The sequence below is a fragment of the Sminthopsis crassicaudata genome, chromosome 2, assembly GCF_048593235.1.
Source record: "Sminthopsis crassicaudata isolate SCR6 chromosome 2, ASM4859323v1, whole genome shotgun sequence".
NCBI lineage: Eukaryota > Metazoa > Chordata > Mammalia > Dasyuromorphia > Dasyuridae > Sminthopsis > Sminthopsis crassicaudata.
The window spans coordinates 660,846,231-660,874,145 of NC_133618.1; the positions used below are offsets into that span (position 1 = coordinate 660,846,231).

General features: G+C 54.8%; 1 protein-coding gene across 3 annotated transcripts; it reads left to right on the forward strand.

Moving 5' to 3' along the window:
- The first annotated feature begins 11,448 nt into the window (after window positions 1-11,448).
- On the forward strand, window positions 11,449-27,523 carry LOC141559000 (uncharacterized). Of its 3 annotated transcripts, none has more exons than XM_074296995.1 (15): window positions 11,449-11,512; window positions 12,493-12,539; window positions 12,732-12,795; window positions 13,453-13,668; window positions 16,018-16,079; window positions 18,336-18,468; window positions 18,717-18,758; window positions 18,850-18,909; window positions 20,503-20,576; window positions 21,600-21,681; window positions 22,831-22,978; window positions 23,355-23,425; window positions 23,929-24,027; window positions 24,425-24,541; window positions 27,166-27,523. In XM_074296995.1, exons 1-15 carry the CDS (start codon window positions 11,471-11,473, stop codon window positions 27,172-27,174), a joined length of 1,266 nt encoding a protein of 421 aa, XP_074153096.1. In that variant the 5' UTR covers window positions 11,449-11,470; the 3' UTR covers window positions 27,175-27,523. The 3 variants fall into 3 exon arrangements, with proteins under 3 accessions (XP_074153096.1, XP_074153094.1, XP_074153095.1); XM_074296993.1 differs by lacking the exon at window positions 27,166-27,523 and adding an exon at window positions 26,712-26,911; XM_074296994.1 differs by lacking the exon at window positions 27,166-27,523 and adding an exon at window positions 26,712-26,911 and having other exon boundaries at window positions 22,834-22,978.
- The last annotated feature ends 392 nt before the right edge of the window (window positions 27,524-27,915 follow it).

Here is a 27,915-nt window from a genome sequence, read left to right on the forward strand (position 1 = left end):
AATACCCGTAGTACTTGCCATTTGGGGATATCTTTAAATGTTAGGAAATATTTCCATCCCAAAATCTTCATCTCGGTATTCTCTGCTGACTGCTTTGGTCCTGCTCTCTGGGGTCAAACAGAGCAAATCTGACTCTTCTTTTACATTACAATCCATTAAATACTTGTAGACCACTGCCATGGACCAAGCTAACCATCCTATTTTCTTCAGCCAAACCTCAATTTGCTCTCATGCTCCTGCTTGCTTTCCTCTGGACGCTCTCCAATGACATCCTTTAATGTCTTTTCTAAAATTTGATACTAAGATTGAAAGAGAAAAGACTTGGCAGAGGAAGGGGCTTGTGGGAGATTTCCGTTTGACTAAATTATTCAATTAATTTCTGAGGAATTGCACTTGAGTAAATGAATAGGAGAGGGGGAGTGAGTATTCCGAAAGACTGCAAATGTAGGATTGCAAAAGATTATACAGGAGCTTGAATTTTCTCAGTTGACAGGTTCTGAGCAGAGAAGTTTGGCAAAGTTTGCATAACAAAGATTAGACTAACACTGGCTTGAAGGATGAATTTAAGGGGCAAGAGAGTACAGGTAAAAGACTTACTGGGTTATAGTTTTGAATTCCATGTCAAAGGTTTATGAGCTACATGATCAGAGTGTGGTATTTCACTTCTCAGAAACTCAGTTTCCTTACCTGTTAAAATAGGAGATGATAATATACTACTTGCCCCACTGGGTTGTTGTGAAGAAATTAGTCTGTAAGCCTTTGAGTGCTATAGGATCTAGAAGCTGGGGTAGGCAGTGATGGTGACATGTCTTGGGTGTGGCAGGAGGAATAAAAAGGAAGGATCCAGTAAAAGAAATAGAATCCATGGGGGTTATCCATGAGAATGGAAGGAGGGGGAAGAGTCGTAGAGGAAGCAGGGCATAACATACATATGACTTTCGGGTCAGCTGCCAGCTTCTTCTTTGGAATCACTCTCTGGTCAGCTCATGATCCCCCATCTTTCCTCTCTGAATCACATCCTACCCAGAGCATCCAGGAGTAGTCAGGAGGCACCACAGTAATGCAAAACTATTAGATATTTACTTAAAATAAAATGCAAGATCCAGGAATCAAGATTAAAGTAAGCAGGAGACATTGTTGGCACTCCCATAACTCCAAGCCTTCCCCCCAGAACCTCCTGCCAATCCAAACATCTCCTGGGAGGTCAGATCTTATTCCCTTTTTTAAATTATTTTTTATTATAGCTTTTTATTTACCAGATATATGCATGGGTGATTTTACAACACTGACAATTGCCAAACCTTTTGTTCTAATTTTTCCCCTCCTTCCCCCCATCCCATGGCAGGTTGATCAATACATGTTAAATATGTTAAAGTATAAGCTAAATACAATATATGTATATATGTCCAAACAGTTATTTTGCTGCACAAAAAGAATTGGGCTTTGAAATAGTGTGAAGGAAATCAAAAATGCAGGCAGACAAAAACAGAGGGATTGGGAATTCTATGTGGTGGTTCGTAGTCATCTCCCAGAGTTCTTTCTCTGGGTGTAGCTGGTTCAGTTCATTGCTGCTCTATTGGAACTGATTTGGTTCATCTCATTGTTGAAGATGGCCTCGTCCAATCAGATCTTATTCCTACTAAATCTGTCTGTTCCTTAAATGCACCCCCATCCACAATCCAGAGAAGCAGGGCTCAGCCAGCAGGAGTGGGGTGGAAGGCCCACAATCTAGCAGGTACCAACCTTTTCCCCTCTCACTGCCTAAGAACCGATGTGTAGAAAGTGTGGGCACTTCTGTACTGCCACTTGCCCTCTGGCTCCTTATTTCCTTCCTTTGTGCTATTGCTGGGGCACTCCCACCTAGCCCCTGCTCTGTCTGGCCCACCCAGGATGCAGTTTTGTTTAGATGGCCCCACCACATTTTCTCTCTACTTTTCCCAGCTCTCTTTCCCTTCCTTCCCACTGCACTTCATTCCGTATTCTCTTTATAGTCACCTGTTCCCAGGTGCTGCTGCCCGCTGTGCCCAACAAAGCCCTCAGAGGCCCGAAGCCCGGAACCTCTCCAGTTAGCTGGCATCTTTGGCCCCCAGAGCCCTGTGGAAACCTAGTTGTCCTATTCTCCTGAGTTAAGGATCATTCCCTTGCAGAAGACTTTGAACCTAGTGTCCTGAAATCAGAAATAGGATCAGGGTTTGGGTGAAAAAGATAAAAATCTGGTTTGGGCACATACTGAATTGTAGATATCTTTGAGACATCTGGGTGGAGAAATCATGGGATCTGTGGATCACAGATTCAAGCGGAAAAGGACCCTGGGGGCCATTTAGTTCCACACTCTCATTTTATGAGGTCTGGAAATATTAGGAGATCTTTTTAGGATCCCAGAAACTTGTGTCAAGAGAAGGACTAGAGACAGATTTGGGAAACATCTGGATGGAAGTGGGAACTGAAGGGGTGGGCGTGAGGAGGATTGCCAGAGAAGTGGGGAGAGAGCAAGGAACAGCCGAACAAAGAGCCCGGGAGAATAGCAGAACGAGGCTCCCTGAGAAGGCCCAGGAGAGGGTGACATCCCTGAAGCAGGAAAATGAGGCACGAAAAAGGGGGGCCTGGCCAACGGCGCACAACTCTGCAGAGAGATGGAGGAGGAGGAGGTGATGGCATCTGCAGATTACAGGGCCACTGGTGACTTTAGGGAGAGCAGTTTCAGGAGAGCCGGAGTGATGGAAGCCAGATGGCAAACAGTGGGAACCAGGTTAGTGAGATAAGAGAGGCAGCTCGGAAAGGAATGTTGTGATATCTTTTGTTTTTATATTACCTTCACTTCCAATTATCTCCCTACTCCCACACAGACAGCCAAGAACTGAGAAAAAGAAACCTCTGAAAAAGGCAGTTCAATAAAACACACACCAGTTCTGACAGTTTATGCAAAGCCCCTTACCCACAGGACCCCATCTCTGCGAAGAATTCTCCCTGAAGATCCAGATGAATGTGAGCCCGGCCCTGTTGGCACCGGGCCTTCCATGTCTCGTGTTGGCATGGAGACCCTACCTCTGACTCTTAGATATCTGGCAGGGGAGGGCCTTTACCTTCTTGTGATCGGGAAAAACAACATATGTGAAACTGAACCCCAGGATCCTTTCACGTTAATTCTATTCATCAAACACTTGTTAAGCATCTACTCTGTGTGAGGCACTGTCCTAGAGAACTGCCTCAAACACTTCTGCACATATGGGTCCTTTCCCTCCTGTATGATCTCTTTGGGATACAGACCCATCAGACCCCTGCTGGATCAAAGGGTGTGCAGAGTTTTACAGCCCTTTGGACATGGTTCCAAGTTGCTCTTCAGAATGATTAGATCAGTTCCCAACTCCACCAACAATGCATCAGTGTTCCGTTTTTCCCATATTCCCTCTAACATGTATTGTTATCTTATCCTGTCCTATCTTAGCCAATATCAAATGTGAAGTGGTACCTCAGACCTGTTTTAGTTTGCATTTCTCCAATCAATAGTAATTTAGAGGGTCTTTATTTGACTATAACTTTAATTTTTTCATCTGAAAATCATCTGTTCGTATCTTTTGACCCTTTATCAATGAGGAATGACTTGTATTCTTATAAGTTTGACTCATTTCTCTACATATTTTAGGAATAAGGTCTTTATCAGAAAGACTGGCTGTAGGCTTTCTGCTTCCCTTCTAATATTGGCTAGATTGGCTTTGTTTGTGCAAAAAAAATTAATTTAATGAATACAAGGAATATTGAGGAGGGAGGTGGGAGAGTTAATAACTTGGGCAGGAGACCCAAGGAAGGTTCCACGGAGGAGGAGGTGATACCTGAATTGGATCTTGCAGGAAGACAAGCATTCTTAGAAATGAGCAGGGAGAAAGTCATGTAGTGGCTCAGGGCCCCAATCTTCCTTTCATTTGAATATGATCATATCATTCTATCAATATATTTCAGGAAAAGGGAAGAGTTTGTGGAAATGCATGGAGATGGGAAATGGAATATCAAATTCAAGGGGAAAGTAGGAAACCTGTTTAGTTAGAATGCAGAATTTGTGAAGGAGAATAATGTGAAACAAGGCTATAAAGGTAGATGGGGGCTACACTGTGGAGAGCTTTAAATATTAAACTAAGAGTTTTTTTTATTAAAGCAACATGGAGCTAGTAAATGTTCTTGACTGACATGAACAGAGATAGCTTGTGAAGCTTGTAATATAAAAAAACAAAAAGATTTGAAGGGAGGTCAATTAGGAGGCTATTTAAGTAATCTAGGTGCGAGATAATAAGGCTTGAACTAAGGCAGTAAATCTGTGAATGAAGAGAAGGAGATGGGTCCCAGATGTGCCAGGAAGTTAGGGCTGACAAAACTTGGAAACGGATTTGATGTGAGGATGAAAAAGTGAGAAGAGTTAACAAGGAGAAGCTGAGGACGGGAAAGATTCGAGGGCCCTTGAGAGAGCTGGACAAGTTTAGAGGGCCCATGGATTAGGGTGGGAAGATAAGGAATACGGTTTTGGACATGTAGAGTTTGAGTGTGACATCTTCTAGAGGTACTGGTGGGAGACAGAGAGAAACAGAAACAGGGAAAGAGACTTTGCAGGCTGTTTGGTTTTCACAACTCCTGGGGGCTGCTGGGAGAGAGACAGAGGAAGGAGGTAGCTGAGGATTTCCCCCACGTACTAATATTTTGAGAGGCAGGATTGGGGCAGAATATGGCTTCTACTCAAAGTCTGGAAGTAGCTGTGGCCCTGAGCCATGAGTGACCAGTCCTGGGCCGCTCCCCTGCCAGGGTTCCTTGTCTCTTCTGGGACCTATGCCTCTCACCCTTATAAAGGACAGTGTTTACTCTGGGTGCCAGACCCCCTCTGTGCTCCGAAATGCCGGCACTTTCCACCCCACTCTTCCCTGGCCCCTTATTCTTCCTCCCTTTTCATTGCAAGGGGAGTCTACAATTGTCCAGAGTCTGAAATTCAAGGGCACCCCTCTGACCACTTACCCTTATCTGCCATCACTCCCCCACAAATGGTCCCTGCTCCAGCCGCTCTGAGCTCTCCCCTCTCCCACGGAGGTTCTTGCCCCATGTGCTCCTGGTTCTGGTCTCTGGGGCCCAGCACATAAAGCACTTGGCCAGCCTTTGGCCCTGGTTCCGTCTCTGGCCTTCCAAAACTCCCTTTTCGGGCTGTCCACTCCCGTGCCTGAGTCCCAGCTGCAGAGTTGCAAAGGCCGGACCTCGGGTCCAGCGCTCACCAGCTCTCAGCTCCAACACTCCCCGATGTCCGAAGGGATTCTCAGAATGGCTCCGCGGCCACATCCCAGTGATGGTGGGAGCGCCTGTAATTAGACAATGGCGTCCGTAGCCTGCTGGACTCGCACCTCGTGTTCCCTTGCTCTTTGGAAGTCCCTTGTCCCAGGTGGGGAGTCCTCCCCCCAGATCTAAGGTCAGGACCCACTGGAGAACTGGGCAAGTGCAAGGCGATGGGCAGGGGCAGCGTGGGTGAGGGTCCTCGAGACATACCTGTAGTGAGGCTGAATCTCTGAAGTCTGGGAATGCACTCCTGGATTCTGGGACAACAAAGCTCTGAATGCAGGATCTGGGATCAGAAAGAGGGGCCCCCTCTCATCAGTGACCCTGATGGGAGCCCTGGGACCCTCAGGCAAGCCTTTGACCCCCCTCTGCCAGGGATCCAGGCGAAGGTATAAGGGGAAGGAAGGGGCAATCCCCTGGCCAGGAAACAGATCTCGTCTTGGTTCCTTCCACATCTCCTTTCATGGCAGCAGATGGAAAGCTCCCTCGTTCGCCTGGAATGGCAGAGAAGAGAATTAGAGAGCTCCAGGAGGCAGGAGCAACAGCAGGACAGAGAGCTGCACAGCAAGTGAGGGGGGCGACCCCAAGCTGGGGGCTGAGGGAGAAGTTGGGGGATGGGTGGGGGAAGGAAGGACCCTCCTCCCTCCCCCATTCTCTTCTCCAGAATCCTGCATCTGCAGGCAGAAGTGAGCAAAGTCAAGTTGTGTTTGGACAGAATGAGCCAGAAGTCACTGTTTGTGGAGGACCCGGAGGTGAGAAGGGCCAGAGGAAGCAGGGAGGCCCGGAAGCCTGCCCGTGACCCCCAGTCTGGCTGCTGTGGTGGGCAGCAAGAGCATCAGGGAGGGGCTGGAAGGTGGGGGAAAGATGGGGAAGTGACCACTCTCAGCCGTGAAGGAGTTACCCCAAGGGCCCACCCCTGGGCACGGGCCAACAGAGCCAAAGGTCTCTGACTCAGCTCAGATACTGGCCAGCCGAATGATAACCAAATGATGAGAGAACAGGGGAAGGCACAAACTCAAGGGTCAGTGTGAGCAGTGAAGGTTTATATGCGGCAGGAGGTCAGAGCACGGGGCCTCCCTCGGAGGAGATGGAGGCCAGAGGAGAGAGCATAGGACAACAGCAAAAAAAAAAAAAGATCAGAAGGGAGGGGCAGAGTCAGGAACTTGCGATTTCAGCACCAGCCGGGGCTCCCTTGCAGCTGCTGCATGAAACGCACCCCGAGTTAGCTTTCTGGAAGAAGCTGGAGTTCTGGGGGGCTGCAGGATACAGCCTGGGGGGAGCAGGGGGCTGAGCTTGGCAGCAAACTTGCGCCGTGAAGGCTCTTCCCAAATGGGGATTTATCAGGGAAGGAGGAAGCCGCATGTGTCCTGCATGGAGGGAGTTTTCTGAGAAGGAGGCGAGGACCAGGGAGTCTATTCCCCTGGAACAGAGGGGGCCACATCTCCGGGCACAGGCCTGATCGTCTGAGAGTTTGCCCCCATCTCCCCAAGCATAATTGGCCTGCCCAGGGTCACACAGCCATGTTCCAGATGGACCCAAACCTCCCTGGACTTGTGCCCCGTCCCAATTCTGGTTCCGGAAGCAAACACGGCTGTGTGGGGGAGAGCTCTGAGCAGCTAGATCAGCACCGTTTGTGGGGGAGTGATGGGAGCTAAGGAGAGGGTGCCCCTGGAATCTAGGCAAGGGATTGCAGACTCTGAACAAATCTGAGACCAAATTCTGGGAAGGACTCTGCAAAGTTAGCTCATTGTCTGGGTCCTCGGGGCCTTGGGGTGGCTCCAGAATGCGCGGAAGGTTGCTGTTTGGTGGGACTCTTCCTGTGTTCTCTGAACAGAGGGATCCCGGACTCGGGCTTGGGGGTCCGGGGGCTGACTGCAACGCCGAGCTCCAGAGCAGCCAGGATTCCATCCTTCAGGTACCAGGGGGTGAGAGACACCCCATCCCGGCCAATTATCTGGCCCAGCCAGTTCCTCTTTGGAAAATCATTGTTGGGACCCGTGAGGGGGGATGTGGAGGACTTGAGTGAGCACTTCAGAAGGGGGAATATCAACAGGGAGAGAGATCTCACCACAGAGATCACGACGCTAATGATCTGGTCAGGGTAGACCAAGGGTTCTTTGAGGCAATTGGGGTTAAGTGACTTGCCCAGGGTCACACAGCCAGGAAGTGTTAAGTGTCTGAGATCAGATTTGAACTCGGTCCTCCTGACTTCTCTATTCACTGTACCACCCAGCTGCCCTAGACCAGAGGTTCTCAACCTAGGGTCATAACCTTGTTTTTAGGAAAAAAGTTATAATTTTACTTCAATATCATTGATTTCCTTTTTTGATACTTTGCATTTTTGTGCTTTTAAAAAGATTGTTCTGAGAAGGGCCCTAAAGGTTTCACCAGACTACCGAGGGTCCATGACAGAGAAAGGGTAAAAACCTCTAGCCCAGAAGGATGCTGGGGGCATTTAAGGCTAGTTTTTGTTTCCAGGAGAAGCCAGCACCTGATGATCAAGGACAGGAGCGGAGCTCTGATGCCAGTGAGATTCTAGGGGAGGGGGAGGTCCCACTGGAGAGCCCAAAGGCCTCTGCCCCCCACAAGCCCCTCGATATGATCCTTCTCCAAGAAGAGCTGGCGATCATTAAAGAGGTAACTGGCGTGGCTCCCCTTTCCCAGGCCCCCCACAGCTGTCCTTGCCCTTCTCAGCATGTGACTTCCTGAGAACTCGGGACAGAATCCCAGAACCTCACAGCCAGAGCAGACCTGGAGAGCAGCTGACCCAGTTCTCTCACCAGACAGCTAGAGACCGGGGTGGGGGGAGAGGTGGAGATGCTTCCACAGAGTCTCCCAGAAAATGACTGGCAAAGCCTCGGCCTCTGTGACAGCCAGCGCTCTGTGCAGAGGGGAAGGAAGGGATGCCTGTCTTCCCTCCCTGGGAAAGCGACGGCTCAGAGGGGCTGGAGTATAAGGGGGAATGGTGATGAGTCTCCACGTGTATCCCCCTACGGACCCGGATCTCATGGCATGGACACAGCGGCAGCAGCTGCTCAGCAGGGTCCCAGCTCCCAGCGGGACTCGTCTGTCTCAGAACGCTCTGGCCACAAAACCTGCTGCCAGGCGCTGCCCTGTGTCCACGCTGCTTTGCCAAGATATCCAAGGCTTTGACTCAGGTGCCCCCCCCCCCCCCCCCCCGTTCGATCGGAAAAACCGCATGTGAAGGGCCTATTTTCTACCTAATCAATCAACAAACTTATTAAATGCCTAAGTGCTAACAAGTGAATGAAACGATCCCTAGTCTCAGCGAGTCAGTATTCTAATGGGGTGATAGGAGGCTAATGTATGCATGTATGTGAATATATGGTTTTATATGTGGGGGTATGGTTAACAAATGTAAATATATACACGAGCTCAGTACAATCTGGGGAACATAAAGACCAAAAATATCCCTGGAATAGTCCCTGGCCTCGGGGAGCCAGCCTTTTACTTAATGAGTAAGACATCAGCCTCTCTGTCCTGAGACGCTAAGTCACATATCTAACGTGGTCCCATGGCTAGTCTGTGGCTGTCCATGGCATTCAATTCAACTGTTTACCATCTAGTTAATAATAATGATTAATAAGAAGAATGTTCAAGGGCCTTCCAGCTCTCAGCGCAAATCCAGAGTCCCAGGAGCCTGCCTGAGTGACTCGCTGAGTGTCAAGTCAGAGTCAGGGGTAGAATGGAAAATTTCCCGACCCCAGTCCCCAGATTCTGTGCTTATTCCACAATGTCTCTTATAAGGAAATAGCAGCAGTAATAGTCCTACACTAAAGACCTCTTCCAGCGTCCCATCACATGGTGGGGGACCTTGGGGTGCCGAAGGCCACACTGCCCAGGGCATTCTCCGGACGCTCCCACGTGGAGTACAAGTGCGAGACTGACTTTGCACCTCTTGTGCCCGAAGCTGCTGACGGGGCCAGGCTCTGTGTTAGGGTGGGATTAGGGAGAGGCAAGGGGGATGCAGTGGACAGTGACCCACCGTCCTGGGGATGTCACTCCTAGGAGAACGAGCAGCTCTCCTCGGAGCTGAGCCAGAGCCGCCGGCGCCTGAGGACCTGTCTGGACCAGCTCCACCAGCTGCAGGCAGAGAAGAAGCTTTCCCACAGCTGGGTCCAGGTTATGGAGACTGAGCGAGCCCAGCTGGTGGGAGAGAACTTGGCCCTGCTCTCTGTGCTCCAGGGGCCCAGGGGGAGCTCTGAGCTCAGGCCAGCTTCCTGGCAGAATGGCCAGTCCAGGAGGTGAGTGCCTCTTTCCCTTCAGGGGTCTCAAAGCCCTTTGTTGGAATGCTCTAAGCCTAGTTATCTGATTCTGTCAGAAAGTGCCGTCCGTGACCCGAAGGTCCTGCCAGCTGGCTGGGGGACATGGCGGGCACAGGGTCCAATCTGGGCAGCCTGATCTGGGCGGTCACTTCGCAGGCAGAGTCTGCTTCCCGAAGCTCCTTGGAGCCTTCCAATGGCCATGCTGTTGACCCATTTAGCAGATGGCTATTTAAATGTACTGCAGGTCTATTTTAAAGGGGTCCCCAGAAGAGATATGGCAGGGCTCAGACCCTATCTCCAGATGCCCAGGGTAAAGAGGGTTTATTCAGGCAAGCCTCAGGCTGCCAGTAGTCCAGAGGAAAAGGGGAGCTTCCAGGTGAGAGCTGCCTGGGCAGCTTCAGAAAATGGCCAACGTGAGCTGACTGAAAGGAGACGGAGTAGATCCCAAGGTATGAGGTTAGTCTAGGGTACCCCCCACCCATTTTCTTTCCCCAGATACCCTCAGTTCCAGAGGGAGCTGATAACTCCCCAGCTGGGGCAAGCATGGGAAACTTCCCTCCCCAGGACCCACCAGGAGGTGGCTCAGTATTGGAAAGCACGTTGGCGCCAGGTGGCAAACGAGTTGAAATCCAAGGAGGAAGAACTGGAGGGGGTCCAGAGACAGAGGAAACACGGGTCGTGCAAGGTGGGCTTGCCTCAGACTCCCGCTACGGCTCTCCCATCAGCACCACTTTCCTCAGCTGCCCAGCATCTCTTCATGCTCTTGTGTTTCCCATTGGGACTTGCTCCTTCCCTCTTGTGAATGTTCACCCCTCTATGCTCATGTTCATACCATGAATTTGCCAAAAGGGGTCAACCCAATGTCCTTGGGGCCTTCCTTACTTTCTTAAAAAGAAAATCAAAACAACCTATTCATGTTTTATTTTTAGATCCCCTTCATTTCCAAATATAACGTTACCTCCATTCAGACATTCCTTTAACAAAGAATTTAAAAATGACCAAAAAAGAAAAAGAAAAACAAAAAAGCAGTTTAGCAAAACTAATCAACATATCAGCCCCACATCTGTATTCAGTATTCCATATCTATAGTCTCCCACTTCAAGGAAGGAATGGAGATGTATTTTCACCAGGCCAATGAGATCATCACCCTCCTCACTTTTTCTTGACATTTCAAGGATACTTATGGAACACATGAGCTTGGTTATAGATTTCTTCCCTCCCTTTTCAGAATACAGATTTCTTGGAGCAAGTCCTCACTGATGTGATACAATCAACTCCCCCTAGCCTAGACCTCCACTTCAATTGTTCAGAGGCTTTAGCAGTCTAGACTCCAATGCCATGCAATACTTATGTGTATTTCTATATGCAAAAGAATATCCACTTTTTTTTTGGTTGTTTTGTTTTTGTTTTTGCTGAGGTAATTGGGGTTAAGTGACTTTCCCAGGGTCACACAGCTAGGAAGTGTTAAGTGTCTAAGGTCAAATTTGAACTCAGGTCTTCCTGACTTCAGGATTGGGGCTTTATCCACTACACCAACTACCTGCCCCTTTTTGGGGTTTTGTTTTTTTATGAACACCCACTTTTGAGGACAGTACCAGACTTCAAGTACTCCCCACTGGCCATTGTTGCTCAAAACTCTATCCATTCTTGTTTTCCAATTTCTTCTCTTTTCTTTCCCAGATCCCTTGGGTCCAAGAGCTTCTCACAGGTGAAGAGGAAGAGCTGGCTGACCGAGAGACAGAGAGAGAGAGAGAGAGAGAGAGAGAGAGAGACAGAGAGAGACAGAGAGAGAGACAGAGAGAGAGAGAGAGAGAGAGAGAGAAAGAGCTTAACTGTGACAGTATCTTTCCTTCAGGGCAGAGACCAGTGAGCTGGGAGGGATGCAGCTGGTGAAGATGTATCAACGCCTTTCTTCTGAGGAAGTAAGAAAGGGCAATTCTGCCCGTCCTCCTCTGCCCTCACACAGCCCTCTCCTGCTTCTTTCTCTCTCCTATTTTCTCCTCTCGTTTCCCTCCTCTAATCTCTGCTTCTTTTTCTGTCTGTTTGTGCCTCTCTGTCTCCCTCCAATTTTATTTCAGTATCTAATAACCCTCATTGAGGGAAAATCTTTCACTGTACCTAACTCCAGTCTCTTACAGTATTGATTTTTTTTTTTTGACTGAGGCAATTAGGGGTAAGTGACTTGCCCAGGGTCACACATCTATGCCCTCCTGACTTGGACACCAACTAGCTGCCCCTACACTATTGATTAAATCTCATTTTTTTCTGATTTTTCTCTGACCAATATGTTCTCCTCTGTATCAGTGTCTCTTGAAACTTCTGTTGATTTTTTACATACTGTTTTATGGTGTTTTTTTTTATAAAGCTTTTTATTTTCAAAATATATGCATGGATAATTTTTTAACATTGACCTGATTTTCCCCTCCTTTCCTCTACCCCCTCCCCTAGATGGCAAGCAATCCAATATGTGTTAAATATATGTGTTTTATATATATATATATATATGTGTGTGTGTGTGTGTGTGTGAAATATATAATATATAATTATATGTAATTATATATAATATATAATATACAATTATAATATATATGTTAAACATGTTAAATCCAATATATATAAACATATTTATACAATTCTCTTGTTGCACAAAAAAATCAGATTAAAAAAAAAAAAGCAAATGAGTAAGAAAGCAAAATGCAAGCGAACAACAAGCATCTGGCCCTTCTTTGACATCCTCTTCCCCAAGAATCCAAGCCAGGATTCCCATTAGGGACCGGTGTTGGATGGTTTGAAGGGGAAGAGGTGGAGGTGGAGCCCCTTGGGGTCAGGATGGAGAAGGGGAGGCAGCCAGCAGAGGAGGAATCAGCTTCAACTTTTCCTACCTTCCTCTGGTTTCTCCCAGGACTTGAGTTCCCCAGCAGGGAAGATGGAATATCAGCCAGCTCTCCAGTAAGTAGGACCTGGGGGATAGGGTGAGAGGAAAGGGGAATCCTGGAGAATTCACTGTGAACAAGGGCCCCAGAGGAGGCAGAAGACACCTCAGAAGCAGGAGGGGGGAGATCCTCCCTTAGAAGCACAATCTCCGTTTTATCACATTCATGAACCTTATTGCCTCTTCTCCCTCACACTGTTCTGTAATAGGAGCAAGCTGAAGGTCCTGGAGCAGGAAAATGCTCAGCTGGCTCTAGTGATCCAGAGGTGGAAGGTACAGCTGGGGACACAGCTCGGGGTCTCCCTCCGGTTTCCCTTAGGGTTTGAAGGGAGCACTGGTTGTGGGGAAGTCTGGATGTCCTTGCCTGGATCTGCCTGGCCAAGTAATTGGGGTCTGGCTCCAGGGCTCCAAAGGCTGAGGATGCCTTTCAGTTCCCCCCGAACCCCAGAATCCTGCACGACAGGAGGTTCAGAGTCTCCTCAAGCAGGTGTGCAGGAGAGTCTGAGCTTTCCTAACAGAAGAGGCCCCTGGCTGGAGGCAGGGGATTCCGTACTGATTCAGCCACATAACATGCTGTTTGACTGAAAGGACATCATCTCACCAATCTGGGCCTCAGTTTCCCAATTTGTAAAATGAGGGGAAGAGTCTCCATGGGTCTCCCTTCACAGGAGCCCAGAGGTGACAATGAAGTACAAAGCCTCCTCTGGGAGTCCCCCAGATCCAGAACATTCTGTTTCCTTGTCGTCCCCTATCCCCTCCTCCGCAGTTTCCCTCTGCCGTGATCCCATGCCGATGGACATGCAGAGGCCGGGGCTGGGGACCCTCCTTTCTGGCTTAGGGGAGTCCAGCCTCCTCAGCCTCTGGGGCTCCATGATCTCAGCCCAGCAGCCCTGCCACCTGACCGGCGCCTCCCTTTTCTTCTGTCCTCAGCTGGACCAGGGCGCGACGCTTCAGATGGAGCTGGACGCCTGCAAGCAGCAATTAGAACTAGAGCGAAACTTGTCCCTGACCCTGCAGCACCAACTTCGGGGCCTGCAAAGTGGGAGTGCCCCCCAGGGGACGGAGCCCCCACAGGCAGCGCCAGGTCCCGGGCCGTGCCCCCCAGGGGCCACGAAGGGGACAGAAGCGGAGCCCCAGTGGGACCCGGTAAAAGCCCTGAGAGAGTGCTGTGTGTGACTGTGCGGAGGGACCCGGAAGTCTCTGAGGTCGGTATGTCAGACCAGCACCGCGGGGGCACTGGGGGCAGGAATGGTGGCCCTCCCCCCAGAGGAGGTTCCTGAAGGTAATCTGTAATACGGGACCAGAAGAGAGGCCCCCCCCCAGCTAGGACCCAGACACGATACAGACTGGAGGTCCCCCCCCCAGCTAGGAGCCAGACCCAATACAGACCGGAAGCCCCCCCCAGCTAGGAGCCAGACACAATACAGACTGGAGGTCCCCCCCCCAGCTAGGAGCCAGACACAATACAGACCGGAAGCCCCCCCCAGCTAGGAGCCAGACACAATACAGACTGGAGGTCCCCCCCCCCAGCTAGGAGCCAGACACAATACAGACCGGAAGCCTCCCCAGCTAGGAGCCAGACACAATACAGACCGGAAGCCCTCCCCCAGCTAGGAGCCAGACACAATACAGACCGGAAGCCCCCCCCAGCTAGGAGCCAGACCCAATACAGACCGGAAGCCCTCCCCCAGCTAGAAGGCAAACACAATACAGACCGGGGAGCCAGACACAATACAGACTGGAGGTCCCCCCCCAGATAGGAGCCAGACCCAATACAGACCGGAAGCCCTCCCCCCAGCTAGGAGCCAGACCCAATACAGACCGTAGTTCCCCCCCCCCCCAGCTAGGAGCCAGACACAATACAGACTGGAGGTCCCCCCCCCAGCTAGGAGCCAGACCCAATACAGACCGGAAGCCCCCCCCCCAGATAGGAGCCAGACCCAATACAGACCGGAAGCCTCCCCAGCTAGGAGCCAGACACAATACAGACCGGAAGCCCTCCCCCAGCTAGGAGCCAGACACAATACAGACCAGAAGCCCCCCCCAGCTAGGGGCCAGACACAATACAGACCGGAAGCCCCCCCAGCTAGGAGCCAGACACAATACAGACTGGAGGTTCCCCCCCCCCAGCTAGGAGCCAGACACAATACAGACCGGAAGCCTCCCCAGCTAGGAGCCAGACACAATACAGACCGGAAGCCCTCCCCCAGCTAGGAGCCAGACACAATACAGACCGGAAGCCCCCCCCCAGCTAGGAGCCAGACACAATACAGACCGGAAGCCCCCCCCAACTAGGAGCCAGACACAATACAGACCGGAAGCCCCCCCCAGCTAGGAGCCAGACACAATACAGACCGGAAGCCCCCCCAGCTAGGAGCCAGACACAATACAGACTGGAGGTTCCCCCCCCCCAGCTAGGAGCCAGACACAATACAGACCGGAAGCCCCCCCCCAGCTAGGAGCCAGACACAATACAGACTGGAGGTTCCCCCCCCCCAGCTAGGAGCCAGACACAATACAGACCGGAAGCCCCCCCCAGCTAGGAGCCAGACACAATACAGACCAGAAGCCCCCCCCAGCTAGGAGCCAGACACAATACAGACCAGAAGCCTCCCCAGCTAGGAGCCAGACACAATACAGACGGGAAGCCCTCCCCCAGCTAGGAGCCAGACACAATACAGACCGGAAGCCCCCCCCAGCTAGGAGCCAGACACAATACAGACCGGAAGCCCTCCCCCAGCTAGAAGGCAAACACAATACAGACCGGAAGCCTCCCCAGCTAGGAGCCAGACACAATACAGACCGGGGAGCCAGACACAATACAGACTGGAGGTCCCCCCCCAGATAGGAGCCAGACCCAATACAGACCGGAAGCCCCCCCCCCAGCTAGGAGCCAGACCCAATACAGACCGTAGTTCCCCCCCCCCAGCTAGGAGCCAGACACAATACAGACTGGAGGTCCCCCCCCCAGCTAGGAGCCAGACACAATACAGACTGGAGGTTCCCCCCCCCCAGCTAGGAGCCAGACACAATAGAGACCGAAGCCCCCTGAGGGTAACTCCCATTTTCCTGCAGCTCTCGGCCTTTCTTTACCCCTTCTGGCCCCAGAGCAGGGCTCACCCGGGAGGGTTCTCCCCGACTCAGGAATCCCTAACCGTATGACATGGGGAAAGAGAACAAATGTAGGCGTCAGGAAGGCCTGAGGTGCTGCATCAATACTGACTGGCACCGAGCTGGGTGCGAGGCCCTTCACTTCCCAGAGAAAATTCTCTCTGGGTCCGAGTGACAGACCGGTGACAGCGCGGTGGAGGAAGTTTCCATGTCCCGAACTCCCTCTGTACAGTTGAGGTCACAGGTCCAAACGGAGGAAGAAAAAGAAAAATCCTCCGGGAGCTTTTAGGGACTTAGGGGTGGGGATGGTGGCCCTGGGCTCCCCACACCAGGCGCGCTCAGGGCCCGGGGATCTCCCACAGCAGTCTCCTTCTCCGTCCGCAGCCCCGGGCCGCAGCGGAGCCTCAGAAGCCCCTCCAGGGCCTGCCAGCGCCTGCATCAGGAAGGTAAGCCCCCCCTTTGCTCTGAGCAGCCCCTCCCTCTGCCTTTGAGGGCGCCCTGCCAGCCTGGCACTGAATAACCCCGTTCTCCGCACTATCTGTGAGCCTTTGGGGACAGGGGACAACACGCGGCTCCGGAATACGGAGGCCGGAACGCTGACATGGTTGGGACTGCGTGAGGGCGCCCAGGGCTGAGGGGATCACCCCCCTCCCCCCATTCTGCCCTGGGTCCGCCTGGGGCACCGCGTCCGCTCCCGGTGCCGGGGCCTGGGAAGGACATTGGAGAGCGGGGACTGCCCGGAGAAAGGCGCCGAGAGCTGGAGCTCAGGCCGGGTGGCCGTCAGTGGGGGGAACCCGAACGTTTAGTCGGGAGAAAGGCTTTTCTACGGTCCCGCAGAGGGCTCGCTCGGGCCTGGACTAGCCCGGATGTGGCCGAGAGAACTTCGAACTCCAGAAAATCCTGATTCTGGACTGTCACCTTCCAACCTCTTTTGAACACAAAACTCCATTTTTTCCTGCCGCCCGTCTGGCCCCCTCGGAGCACGTGACAGGGTGCCGGAAGCTCCGGGGCTCAGTCTCTTCCCCTTTCTGGACCTCAATGCCCTCATCTTTCTAATGGGGACAATAGCATTTGCCCTAATTACCTCCCGGGAGTTTCTGGGGAATCAAATGAAGGAATTGTGAAAAACCCAGAACACCTGAGACACAGGCTCCCTGCACACGGCCCTAACTCAGGAGTCGAAGCAAGCGGAGGAGGGGGGCCTCTGCCCGCCTTCTTCCCCGCCCTCCCCCCCCCCCCCCCCCCCCGCGCTCCAGGCCCTGCCGCGACAGCCCGGGACCAGGTTAGCGCCCACGGGCGTCTCTGCCCCGGCGGGCTCGGACAGACCGGGGCCCGCGCTCGGAGAGAAGTCACGGGAAGGGGCAGGCTCACAGCCAGAGGACGCTTTCCTTTGTCCGCCCCGGGCCGCCTCTCTGGAGCCCCCCGGGCTCCCGAGCCCCGCTCCGAGGCAGGTGGGGCAGTGCCCCTGGGGGGGTCACACCGGAAGAGGCGCGTGCGTGCCGGGGAGAACGCGGGGCAGCGGCGCGCGCCCGTTCCCAGCCCCCTCCGGCCATCTCCCGCGCTCCCCTCCCCCCAAGCCCACCCCCCTGCCCAGTCCCCTCAGCGATTGTTCGGATTGTGTGCACTGCCCAGCGTCTCCGCCAGGGGGCAGGGCGGTACAGCAGAATGGTGTCTCGCGGAAAGGCGGGAGCTCTGCCGAAGTCGGAGCGAGGCTCACGGGTCAGAGTCGGAGAGGACCCCAGAGGCCGTCGGGTCCGCACCCTTCATCTTACAGACCAGGAAACTGAGGGTGGTTCCTCTTCCAAAGCGATAAACCAAAGGAGCAGGACCTGCCCCTGGTCGTGGGTCCGGACCCTAGTTCTTCCTCCCACAGCAGGGCCTCTTCGCGGGGCGTCTGTGACGTTCGGAGCTCGGGGCGGGAAAACTCCCCCAGGCTCGTCTTCGGTGGGCTGGGCTTTGTCAGGCTTTCCCTCAAGCCTTAAAACCGAGCTTCTGAGAGGAGGCCCGGAGAGAGCCCCTCCTCCACCTGCCCTGCCCCTCGCGGGCAGCATTTACAAGGAGCTGCCTCGGGGAGGTCCGGCCCGTTTAAGGATGAGAGATGTCGAATTACCTCTCCTAGTGAGCTCCGGGGGTCACTGACAAGATGGGGCTGCAAGGGACTCCGGCCCATCCCTACAAGAGTGCCCCAGTGACACGTGGGACGAGCCCTCCCCGAGCGCCCGGCCCGCGAGGCTCCCCTGACTCTTCCTCTGTTGGGCCGTGTGGCATCCCTGCGCCTCCTGCCCTGAGTCTCGCGGTTAAACATCCAGTCAGACGGGCACTCAGAGCCCCCGCCACCGCGCTTCCCAGGACGGCGGGCCGCGGAGGCAGCTTCGCTCAGAGACTGACCCAGCCTCTTTGTGGCTCAGCTCGCGATCCCGGCCTCCTTCCTCTCCTCCGCTGTGGGTCCCGTCCGCCCGCCTGCCTCTGACGTCCGCGCATTTTCCGCAAAGACGCCAGCTCACGTCACAGTTGGGGAAACTGAGGCAAACGGGGCGGAGGGACAGCATCTCCCGTCTGCCAGATGTGAGCAGGAGCCGGGGCTTCCGCCCGGGCCTCGCACGGCCCCCCCACGGCTCCTTCTCCGCGCCCTGGTCCCCTGGGCCTCCCCCCATCCCCTCCGCTGTGGGCCGGCGCCCCTGAGTGACCCTGACCCCTCTCAGCCCCCAGGCGCCAGAGCTGCCTCAGCCGGCCCAGGGAGCGCCCGCGGCAGAGGCAGACGCCTTAAGGCAGCAGCTGCAGAAGGAGGAAAGCCTGAGACGGGAGTGGGAGCAGAGACTGCAGAGCCTCAGCTCAGTAAGGGACCCTGCCCCCCAGACCACCGGATCGTTTTCTGGGGATATGGCCGGTCCGGCTGGACTGTCTCCCCCTTAACCCCAGGCCCTGGTCTCCGAGCCCCGACTCTGGGGATGGTGGGGGGGGAGGAAGGTCTGGGGGGTGGAAGGTCTGGGGGGAGGAAGGTCTGGGGGGAGGAAGGTCTGGGGCTGTGTCCTCTGCCGCCCTCTCCTCCCAGCCCACCCCAGAACGTGAGGACTTCTTTGCAGGAGCTGCAGGAGCTGAAGCTGAGGAAGCCGGAAGAACCCAAGGTGGGGTCTGGGGTCCTGGGGGGGCGGGTAAGATGGACCCTCCTCTGGGTCAGCTGGGCTCCAGGCCTGGTCCTGCTGTGTCTGTCTCCAGGTTCCCCCCTCCACGGCCCAGGACTCCGGACGGCAGGGGCTGGAGGCCGCGGAGAGTCAGGTACTCCGACCCGCCCCCCCCCCAGCAGGCCGGGCCCCAAAGTCTGGCCAGAGCCGGGACTTCTTCCCCGGATGGTTCTGGCCTTGGGGAGGGCTGGCTGGTGGCCTGGGTGAGGCGCGGGGGCGGGGGCAGTTAGGAAGGAGCTCAGGGAGCTGCCGCAGGAGGTGAGCGACCCGGATAAAAGCTTTGCCTGCTCTGGAATGCATGCCCTGCGCCTTCCACGGAGATTCCCCCCTCCTCAGGGCCCCCACACAGTTTAGTGAAGAGGCCTTGGGGTCCCAGAGCTTGGCTCTGACTCGGGTCTGCCAGCTGTGGGATAGCCAGGGTGCATCACCCACATTCTCTCAGCTTTGACATCTCCTCATCCATAAAATGGGCCCGCTTGTGCTTGAATGTTCCTCCCAGGGGCCTCGGTGAGGACCTATTCCTTTCTCTCAAAGCCCCCCCTCCCCCCGGGGGCTTCTCCTGCAGTGGGCACCCCCATGCGCATGCCCGCACGGGGCCATCCTGATTCCTACACTTTGAGCCACCAAGTCATTCCAGGGGCCTCCCCGAGGAGATGTGTGGGAGGCGGGGAGGGGGAGAGGGTGGAGAAAGCCCCCGGCCTTGTCCTTGGAGAAAGATCATAAAAATAAGAATAAGAGAATCCCAGCGACTGGCATTAGCAGGGTGGGGATCCTCATTATCTCTCCCATTTTACAGGAGGGATCATTGAGGATCCACAAGGTTAAGTGACTTTCCTGTGTCCCGCAGCAGTTAGGCCTTCCTGACTTCCAGCCCAGCCCACTGGATCAAAAGGCCTCCCAGAGTCTGGGAGTCCATGTTGGCAGGGCAGGGAAGCACAAGGCCAGTGCTCAAGGCAGGTCCCTGCAGGAAGTGAGACCCAGCTGGGGCAGACGCAGGCCTCCTGGGGGGAGAGCCCGAGGGTGCAAGGGCTGGGGGGGGGCAGGGGGAGTCTGGCCTGCATAGAGCGACACTGGGAGGGCCTCGGTGTGTCCATTTTACAGATGAGGAAAATAAAGCACAGAGAAGGGCCTTCCCTCACATGGAGGGCAGGGGTCATTTCTTTCACATTGCCCCCTGGTGTGGCAGGAAGTAGTCATGGGGGCAAAGGGAGGTGGGCCTGAAGCTGAGGCATTCACTCCCCGCTGGGCCCCCTGTCCGTCCTCCCCATCTCTCTCACTCCCCGCTGGGCCCCCTGTCCGTCCTCCCCATCTCTCTCACTCCCCGCGAGGCCCCCGTCCGTCCTCCCCATCTCTCTCACTCCCCGCGAGGCCCCCGTCCGTCCTCCCCATCTCTCTCACTCCCCGCTGGGCCCCCTGTCCGTCCTCCCCATCTCTCCCCTGTCCGTCCTCCCCATCTCTCTCACTCCCCGCTGGGCCCCCTGTCCGTCCTCCCCATCTCTCTCACTCCCCGCGAGGCCCCCGTCCGTCCTCCCCATCTCTCTCACTCCCCGCGAGGCCCCCGTCCGTCCTCCCCATCTCTCTCACTCCCCGCTGGGCCCCCTGTCCGTCCTCCCCATCTCTCCCCTGTCCGTCCTCCCCATCTCTCTCACTCCCCGCGGGGCCCCCTGTCCATCCTCCCTCTCTCCAGCTCCAGGAGAGCAGAAAAGAGAACTTCAGTCTGGAGCTGCTGGTGGCATCCCTACGACAGAAGCTGGAGGAGAAGTAAGGAGCTGGGGGGCCTGGCTCTCTGCAGGAGGGAGGGAGGGGATACAAGAAGAGATGGCTTCCCCACTCTGGTCAGCACACCCCCAGCCTGCCTCTGCCAGACCCTCTCCTTCCAGCCTCTGCAGGGGGCCCTCACTGACTCAGCCCTGGCCCTCTTGGGAAGCTGCGGAACAGACTTCACCCTCTCCCTGCCCCCAAGGGCTCTTCTGACTCATGGGGAAGGATCGTGCACTTTCCAGTCAAGTTGGCAAGGCCCGAGTTCTCTGGGGGGGGTGGGCACAGGGATGCCAGGCAGGGAGAAAGAACCATCTGTGTTCCCCGGACCCAGAGCGAACCGGCTCTGGGCAGCCTTGCCCACACTAGCCCCAGGGGTTCAGACAGCTGGCACCTGTGGCAGCAGGGGGAGGAGAAGCAGGAGGGAGCTCACCTCCTCCTTTCTCATCATGGTCCAGACTTCTCAGTTTCCCAGGCCCACTCTCCCCTCTCAAACCCCCCATGCTCCCGTCCCATGCAGCCTTTTTCCCCATGAGATCCGGGGCCCGTTAGCCCAAGAGTCAGCATGTGGTTTCTGGTTCAGTCTTCCCTGAGAGCCAGCTTCTCCTGGGTCCTCCACAGACCGAGCCCCAGACCTGGCCCTTCTCTCCCAGCCCACCGGCTTTCAGAGACAGAATTGGGAGCTCCATCCCCCTCCTTTTAGAAGGAGCTAGCTGGTGGAAGTAACCCAGGAGGGCTGGGAGCCCCCCCCATTCCAACCTCCTCAGCTGTAAAGTCGAGACCAGTTGGACTCATGAGTGGCTGCCTCTGGAGGCGGCTGGCCCAAGGACAGCCTGGCCCCGGGGGGTCACTCTGTGGGGTGTCCAACCTGGTTAAGGCCTGCCAGGAATGCTCTCCAAGGCTCACAGACTGGCAGGACAATCAGGGCCGCTTGCTCCTTGGCTACTCTCCGGTTCCCAGTCAGAGACTCTGATGGCCGGGAGGGCTGGGAGCCCCAAGACTATACACAAAAATCTGTGTCCACAGGGAGCAGGCCCTGAAGGAGCTCCTGAGCCCAGGGGCCTCTGAGCACAGCGAGACAGAGCTGACGCCCTCCTCCCTACTCAAGGTAGTGCGAGGAACGAGCATTGGGGAGGGAGAGGGCCAGGGCCCAGAGAGATGGGAGTGGGGGGCCCGGAGGGATGGGAGTGGGGGGCCCGGAGGGATGGGAGTGGGGGGCCCGGAGGGATGGGAGTGGGGGGCCCGGAGGGATGGGAGTGGGGGGCCCGGAGGGATGGGAGTGGGGGGCCCGGAGGGATGGGAGTGGGGGGACTAGAAGGATGGGAGTGGGGGACCTGGAGGGATGGGAGTGGGGGGACTGGAGGGATGGGAGTGGGGGGACTGGAGGGATGGGAGTGGGGGGCCTGGAGGGATGGGAGTGGGGGGACTAGAAGGATGGGAGTGGGGGACCTGGAGGGATGGGAGTGGGGGGCCTGGAGGGATGGGAGTGGGGGGACTAGAAGGATGGGAGTGGGGGACCTGGAGGGATGGGAGTGGGGGACCTGGAGGGATGGGAGTGGGGGGACTGGAGGGATGGGAGTGGGGGGACTGGAGGGATGGGAGTGGGGAGCTAGAGGAATGGGAGTGGGGGGCCTGGAGGGATGGGAGTGGGGGGCCTGAAGGAATGGGAGTGGGGAGACTGGAGGGATGGGAGTGGGGAGCTAGAGGAATGGGAGTGGGGGGCCTGGAGGGATGGGAGTGGGGGGCCTGAAGGAATGGGAGTGGGGGGACTGGAGGGATGGGAGTGGGGGACCTGGAGGGATGGGAGTGGGGGGACTGGAGGGATGGGAGTGGGGGGACTGGAGGGATGGGAGTGGGGAGCTAGAGGAATGGGAGTGGGGGGCCTGGAGGGATGGGAGTGGGGGGCCTGAAGGAATGGGAGTGGGGAGACTGGAGGGATGGGAGTGGGGAGCTAGAGGAATGGGAGTGGGGGGCCTGGAGGGATGGGAGTGGGGGGCCTGAAGGAATGGGAGTGGGGGGACTGGAGGAATGGGAGTGGGGGACCTGGAATGGACGGGAGTGGGAGGATTGGAGAGAACAGGAGTGCGGGGTCTGGCCTAAGGGCCAGGAATGGGGACAGGGATGAAGGCCCTAGCCTGGTGAAAGAGAGGGATTTTCGGAAAGAGCCTTTGATCTTGAGTCCCAAGCTCAAATTTACAAGTTACTGACAAACTGCCCCAAAGCGGCCCTGATGAGATAATGGGAATGTCCTGTCTAGAAGCTGCCTCCTCACTCCCGGTCCGGCGTCAGCCGGCTGCTCTCAGAAGAGCTGAGGAGGGGACCTCAGGCTGGCTGGGAGGGGGTCCCCCAAGCCCACTGCTCTCACTGCAATGCCTTCTTGGAACAACTGCACAAAGTGCTTCAAGGTGAGTCCCCCTTGGCCTCCACTGGGGCCCGAGGAAGAGATGGGATCAGAAGAGTCTGATTGAAAACGATCCCATAGAACCGGAGCAAGTTGGACCCGGAAAGGGCAGGCTGCATTTTAAGAGACTAAAACTTGTCTAAGGTGGGGCCCCGAGGAGGAGGAACCTGGCTCCAGAGCTGCTGCTGGGCCCCAGAGCCCCGTTTTGCACGTCCCTATCCTCCTCCCAAGATAACGGGACGCTCACTTCTCTGGGGGTGGATGTCTCCTGGGCCTCTTCCCTGGGCTGAGTCTCCCCCAGGATGTCAGGGCCAGGGTGGGATGAGAGCCAGGGATGAGGGATGGGGAGCTTCTAGCTTTGGGCCCTGGGCTGCCTTCAGGTTGGGAACCATCTTCAAAACCATCAGAAGAGAAGCCACAGCCACTGAGGCAGCTCCAGAAAGTCCTGGAGGTGAGTGAGCCCTGTCTCTTCCCTCACCCACTTCCCTTTGTTTTCCAGGCTCCCCCCTCCCAGACCAAGGAAGGTCTCACTTTACCTTCCAGGGTCCAGAGAGGGTCAAAGTGCCTTTGGTGATCCCGTCCCTGGTCCACGGGGTTTCTCCCACCTCCTCCACAAGAGGTGGCCATGTAGAGCAATAGATGGAGCATCAATGGCCTCAAAGTGACCATGTGCGATTTTACTTATATCCTCCTCCTCACAATAGCCCTATGGTGGCAATCTTATCATGCCCATTTTAAAGATGAAATACTGAGGCTGAGGAGTTAATTGTCTTACCCTAGAACGTAGTCAGTACAGTCTGAGAGGCTCCCTTTCACCACCCAGTTGCCTCACGGAACAATGGATGGATCATTTTATGTTAGCTTCGGTTCCTCATCTGTATAATGAAAGGGTGGGAGCAACTCAGTGGCCCCTGAGGATTCTCCCAGCTCTCAATCGGTGCTCCTGTATCCCAGGGTCCCAACAAGCATGTCCCCAAAGGGGCCCGAGCTACCCGGAATGACCTGAAGGACGTGGAGCGGGTGAGACAGCAGCATCGGCTGGTGACTGAGGAGGTAGGGGTGGCTCTGCTTGGAAGTGGTGGAGCTGGGGGGCTGGGCCCCCCAAAGGAAGGGCTTTGTCTGGGGGAGACTGACAGCCTTGCCTGCCAATATCCTTTCCAAGGTTCACACATCCTGGTGCCTGAAGTGCCTCCATTAGAGCTTACCCTTCTCAGTTCAACATTGTCCTTGCAGGCTCCTGAGAGTCCCTCCCTGCCTCCCAAGGCCTCCTGGGATAGCCAGCCCAGAAGAAAATTAGGAGACCAGAAATTAAAGCAGATTGCCAATTGCTTTCCAATGAGGCAGATGGAAGGGATGTGATGGCCCCTTTGACTGGAGGGTGCAGAGAAGTCCCCGGGATGCTCCACCCTCCCAGTTGGCCCCCCATTCACGCTCTCCCCTTACAACTCAGCTGCAGGATCTGTTTGGTGAGAGGCGGGAGAGGACCATCAGGGCTGCCCAGCCCCCCAGGGAGTGGCCAGAGGGAAGCTCTGGGGACCAGGGGGCCAAGAAGCCTCCAGCAGAGCAGGTAAGAGCCAGTCATTCTCCCCAAGCCCCAGCCCCAAACCCCATGGGGTCCCCAGCGCTGCAGCACTCCTCCTGGAGGCTGTTCCCACCCCCTGCTCCGGGGTCTCAGCTTGAGGAGGGGAGAACCTGTTTCAAGGCACCCAGAAAACCAAGTTATAATGCAGTTTGAGGCAACAAGATGGTCATCTACTACAAAGGGGATTTGGGATGAAAAGGGACCTTATGGAGGATTGGGTCTGTCCCTGACACGAGGCGGGTGAGACCACAGATATCTGGCCTGGGAAATGGCAGAGCACAGGTCAAGTTCCATGGTGACTGAACAAAGGGCTCCCGGCACCATCTCACTGCACATCGGTCTACCAGAAGCTCACAACAGCCCGAGGAGTGATCCCATTTTATGGATGGAGAAACTGAACCCAGAGTGACTGAGTGGCTCCCAGGTCACACAGCTAGCTGGGCCCCAAACCCTGTTTGACCATCAGGTGACCGGGAACGAGATCTGGAACTCGTGGGGTCCCTGTTCACCTGCTGTGTGAGAGGGTTGGACCAGGGGATATCTCAAGTGGTGTCCTTCCTTGAGTCCACACCCACTGTTCACTGTTGCTTCTCTCAGCATTAGAGCTAGGAGGAAAATCTGGAGCAGAAAGGGGATGGGCTTTTATTTGAGACCCCTCTTTCCTCATAGACCGTCCCTGGAACACCTTCTGTCCATAGAGTGGGACCTTCACAGCAGGATCAGCCCAGGGAGAAGCTGAGGGCTGGAACCATCTCCTATCGAGAGGTGCCCAGAAAGGGGACCCTTCAGGGGCAGAGCAGGGGGACCCCCAGAGGGAGCCCCTGCATATCTGTTCAGGGGATGCAGCTGCTGACAGTCCCAGGATGAGACTATTTCTCCCTCCCCCATAGGGGTCCAGCAGCCCCCTACTCATTTATTAAATACCTACTATGTGTCAGGCACTGTGCTAAGGGACACAAAGTGGCAAAAGTCAGTCCCTAGTCTCAAGAGGGAAACAAGAAGCAAACGCATTTATATGGACAAAATAAATAGGAAGAGTTAAGGGAGGGAAGCCAGAAGAGGACAGAGCCAAGGGCTAGAGACTGTGTTTTGTCCCTAGGACAGCCAGGAGCCGGTGACACTGGCTGGGGACCAAGTCACAAGAAAAGATGGAAGGGAGGAAAAGATGGAGCACTCTGAATGTCAGAGAGATGCTGTATTTGGTCCTGAAGGCCATAGGGAACCACTAGAGTTTATTGAATAGGGGAGTGACATAGTCACGTCTGTGTTTAGGAAAATACCTTGGCGGCTGAGTAGAAGCTGGATCAGAGGGAGGAGAGGGAGGAGACTCTCAGATAGGTAGACCCACCAGCAGCCGCTGCAGTGGTCCAGGCCTGAGTGATGAGGGTCTGTGCTAGTGAAAGAGCCTTGGGAAGGACTTAATATGAGGGAATGAGGAATAGTGCTTATCCTGGTACTGTCAGCAGCTGCATCCCCCCACTGTGGGCTGAACAGATGTGCGGGGGCAGGCCCGCTCCGGGGTCCCCCTGCTCTGCCCCTGGAGGGCCCCCTTTCTGGGCACCTCTTGGTAGGAGATGGTTCCAACCCTTGGCTGCTCCTTGGGCTGCTCCTGCTATGAAGGTCCCCACTCTATGGGCAGAAGGACGATCTATAGAGAAAAGGGGGGTCTCCAATAAAAGATTTCAGAAGTTCCATCCAGCGTTGAGCTTCTGGAAGGCAGGAAATGATGGTGTGTAGAAGGCCCCCTTACAATACAGCCACCCTGGAAAATAGATCAAGAAGAGATGATTTTTAAATTATCGGCCTACCTGAAAGCCATGACAAAAAACAGCCTGGAAAGCATTCTACAGGAATTAAGGAAAACCGCCCCAATAATCTAGAAACAGAGGGGGAAATACTCATTGAAAGAATCCATAGATCACTTCTGGAAAGAAATCCCACAAGGAAAACCCCAAGGAACATTGTTGCCAAACACTAGAAGTCTTCATAGCATAGAGAGGTGGGAGCGGGGTAGGAAGGGGAACTTTTGACCAAATTGATCAGTGAGAACACATAGCAAAAAACTAAGCTTTCAGCTCTGAAGGTCCCTTGGGAAGCTGAGATTGGGGGGGGTACCTCTTTCTCTGCTCCTTGATTTTCCCTTCGCTTCCCCCAGGCCAACAGGACTGTTCTGGGTCTTCCTCCCTCATCAGACCCTGCAGGGAGCTCTCTGGGATCCATCTTCCTTCCCCTGTAGGGGAAGGGATTCTCAACCTTTTGTATGGCATGGACTCTTTGGACAAGTCTGGGGAAGCCTAGTGTGATTCCTTCTCAGAATTAGGGCTTTCAATGCATTAAATAAAACACATGGAATTACAGAGGAAATGAATTATATTGAAATAGTTACAAAAACTTTGTTTTTAAGTTCATGGACTCTCGGTTAAGAACCTTCAGTCAGACGTTCTTGTCTCCGTGTTCCCTCCCCAGAGCCTCAGCTCTCACCTTAGGCTGAAGCAATAGCAGGTCCCTGGGGGGAGGAATGGATGGGGATGGGGAGCTGGGGCTTCCTTAGAATCTCAACTCGTGGCTAGCCCTGCTTGGTTTCATTCCTGCTCCCATTCTCTCTGCAGCTAAACTGAGGTTCTGCTGGCAAACCCAGGAGCCCTGCATCCTTCCTTAGCTGCAGTGTATGTTGCAGAAAGGGCTCAGTCTTGACTCTCCTACCTCCAAGACAGACTGGACGGGCTGGCCGAAGGTCCTTGTTTCTGAGCCGTTTTTCCTTCCCCAAGTGTAAGGATCTTACTGGAGTGGAACTGGAGGACAGCGGCTGGGGACTTGGTCAGGAATTTGGCCCGGAGTTCCAAGTCTCTTCAGTTTCCAGGACTCCATGGTCTTCCTCAGAAATGGTGCAATGATGCTTTGCCTGCGGCCCCAAGACTTTTTCCTTTGCTAATCCCCTTGAACATAATAGTACCTATTTGCACATCATCTTATATTTACTAAGCACTTTCTTCACTGCAACTGAGGGGGGATAACATCCCTATTTTACAGATAAGGAAACTGAGTTAGAGGGATGTGATTCAGCAAGAGTCACACAACTAGTAAGAGGCAGGACTGGAGCCCAGATGATCTGACCCCAGTCCAGAGTCTTTCCATGACTTCATGCTGCTTTCTAAAATTTTCTGGTCTCTCATCCCTGCTCAAGGATCATAGAAAATAAGTTAAGAGCTGGAAGGGAGGGTCCTCTGCAAGACCCACTCCATCATTCTGCAGCTGAGAAAGCTGAATTGTCATAGGGTCAGTGACTGGTGCAAGGTCTCCTGAGTGGAAGTGGAAGGGGGAGTCTTAAGTCAACTTTCCACTACCAGCTACTGATCAAG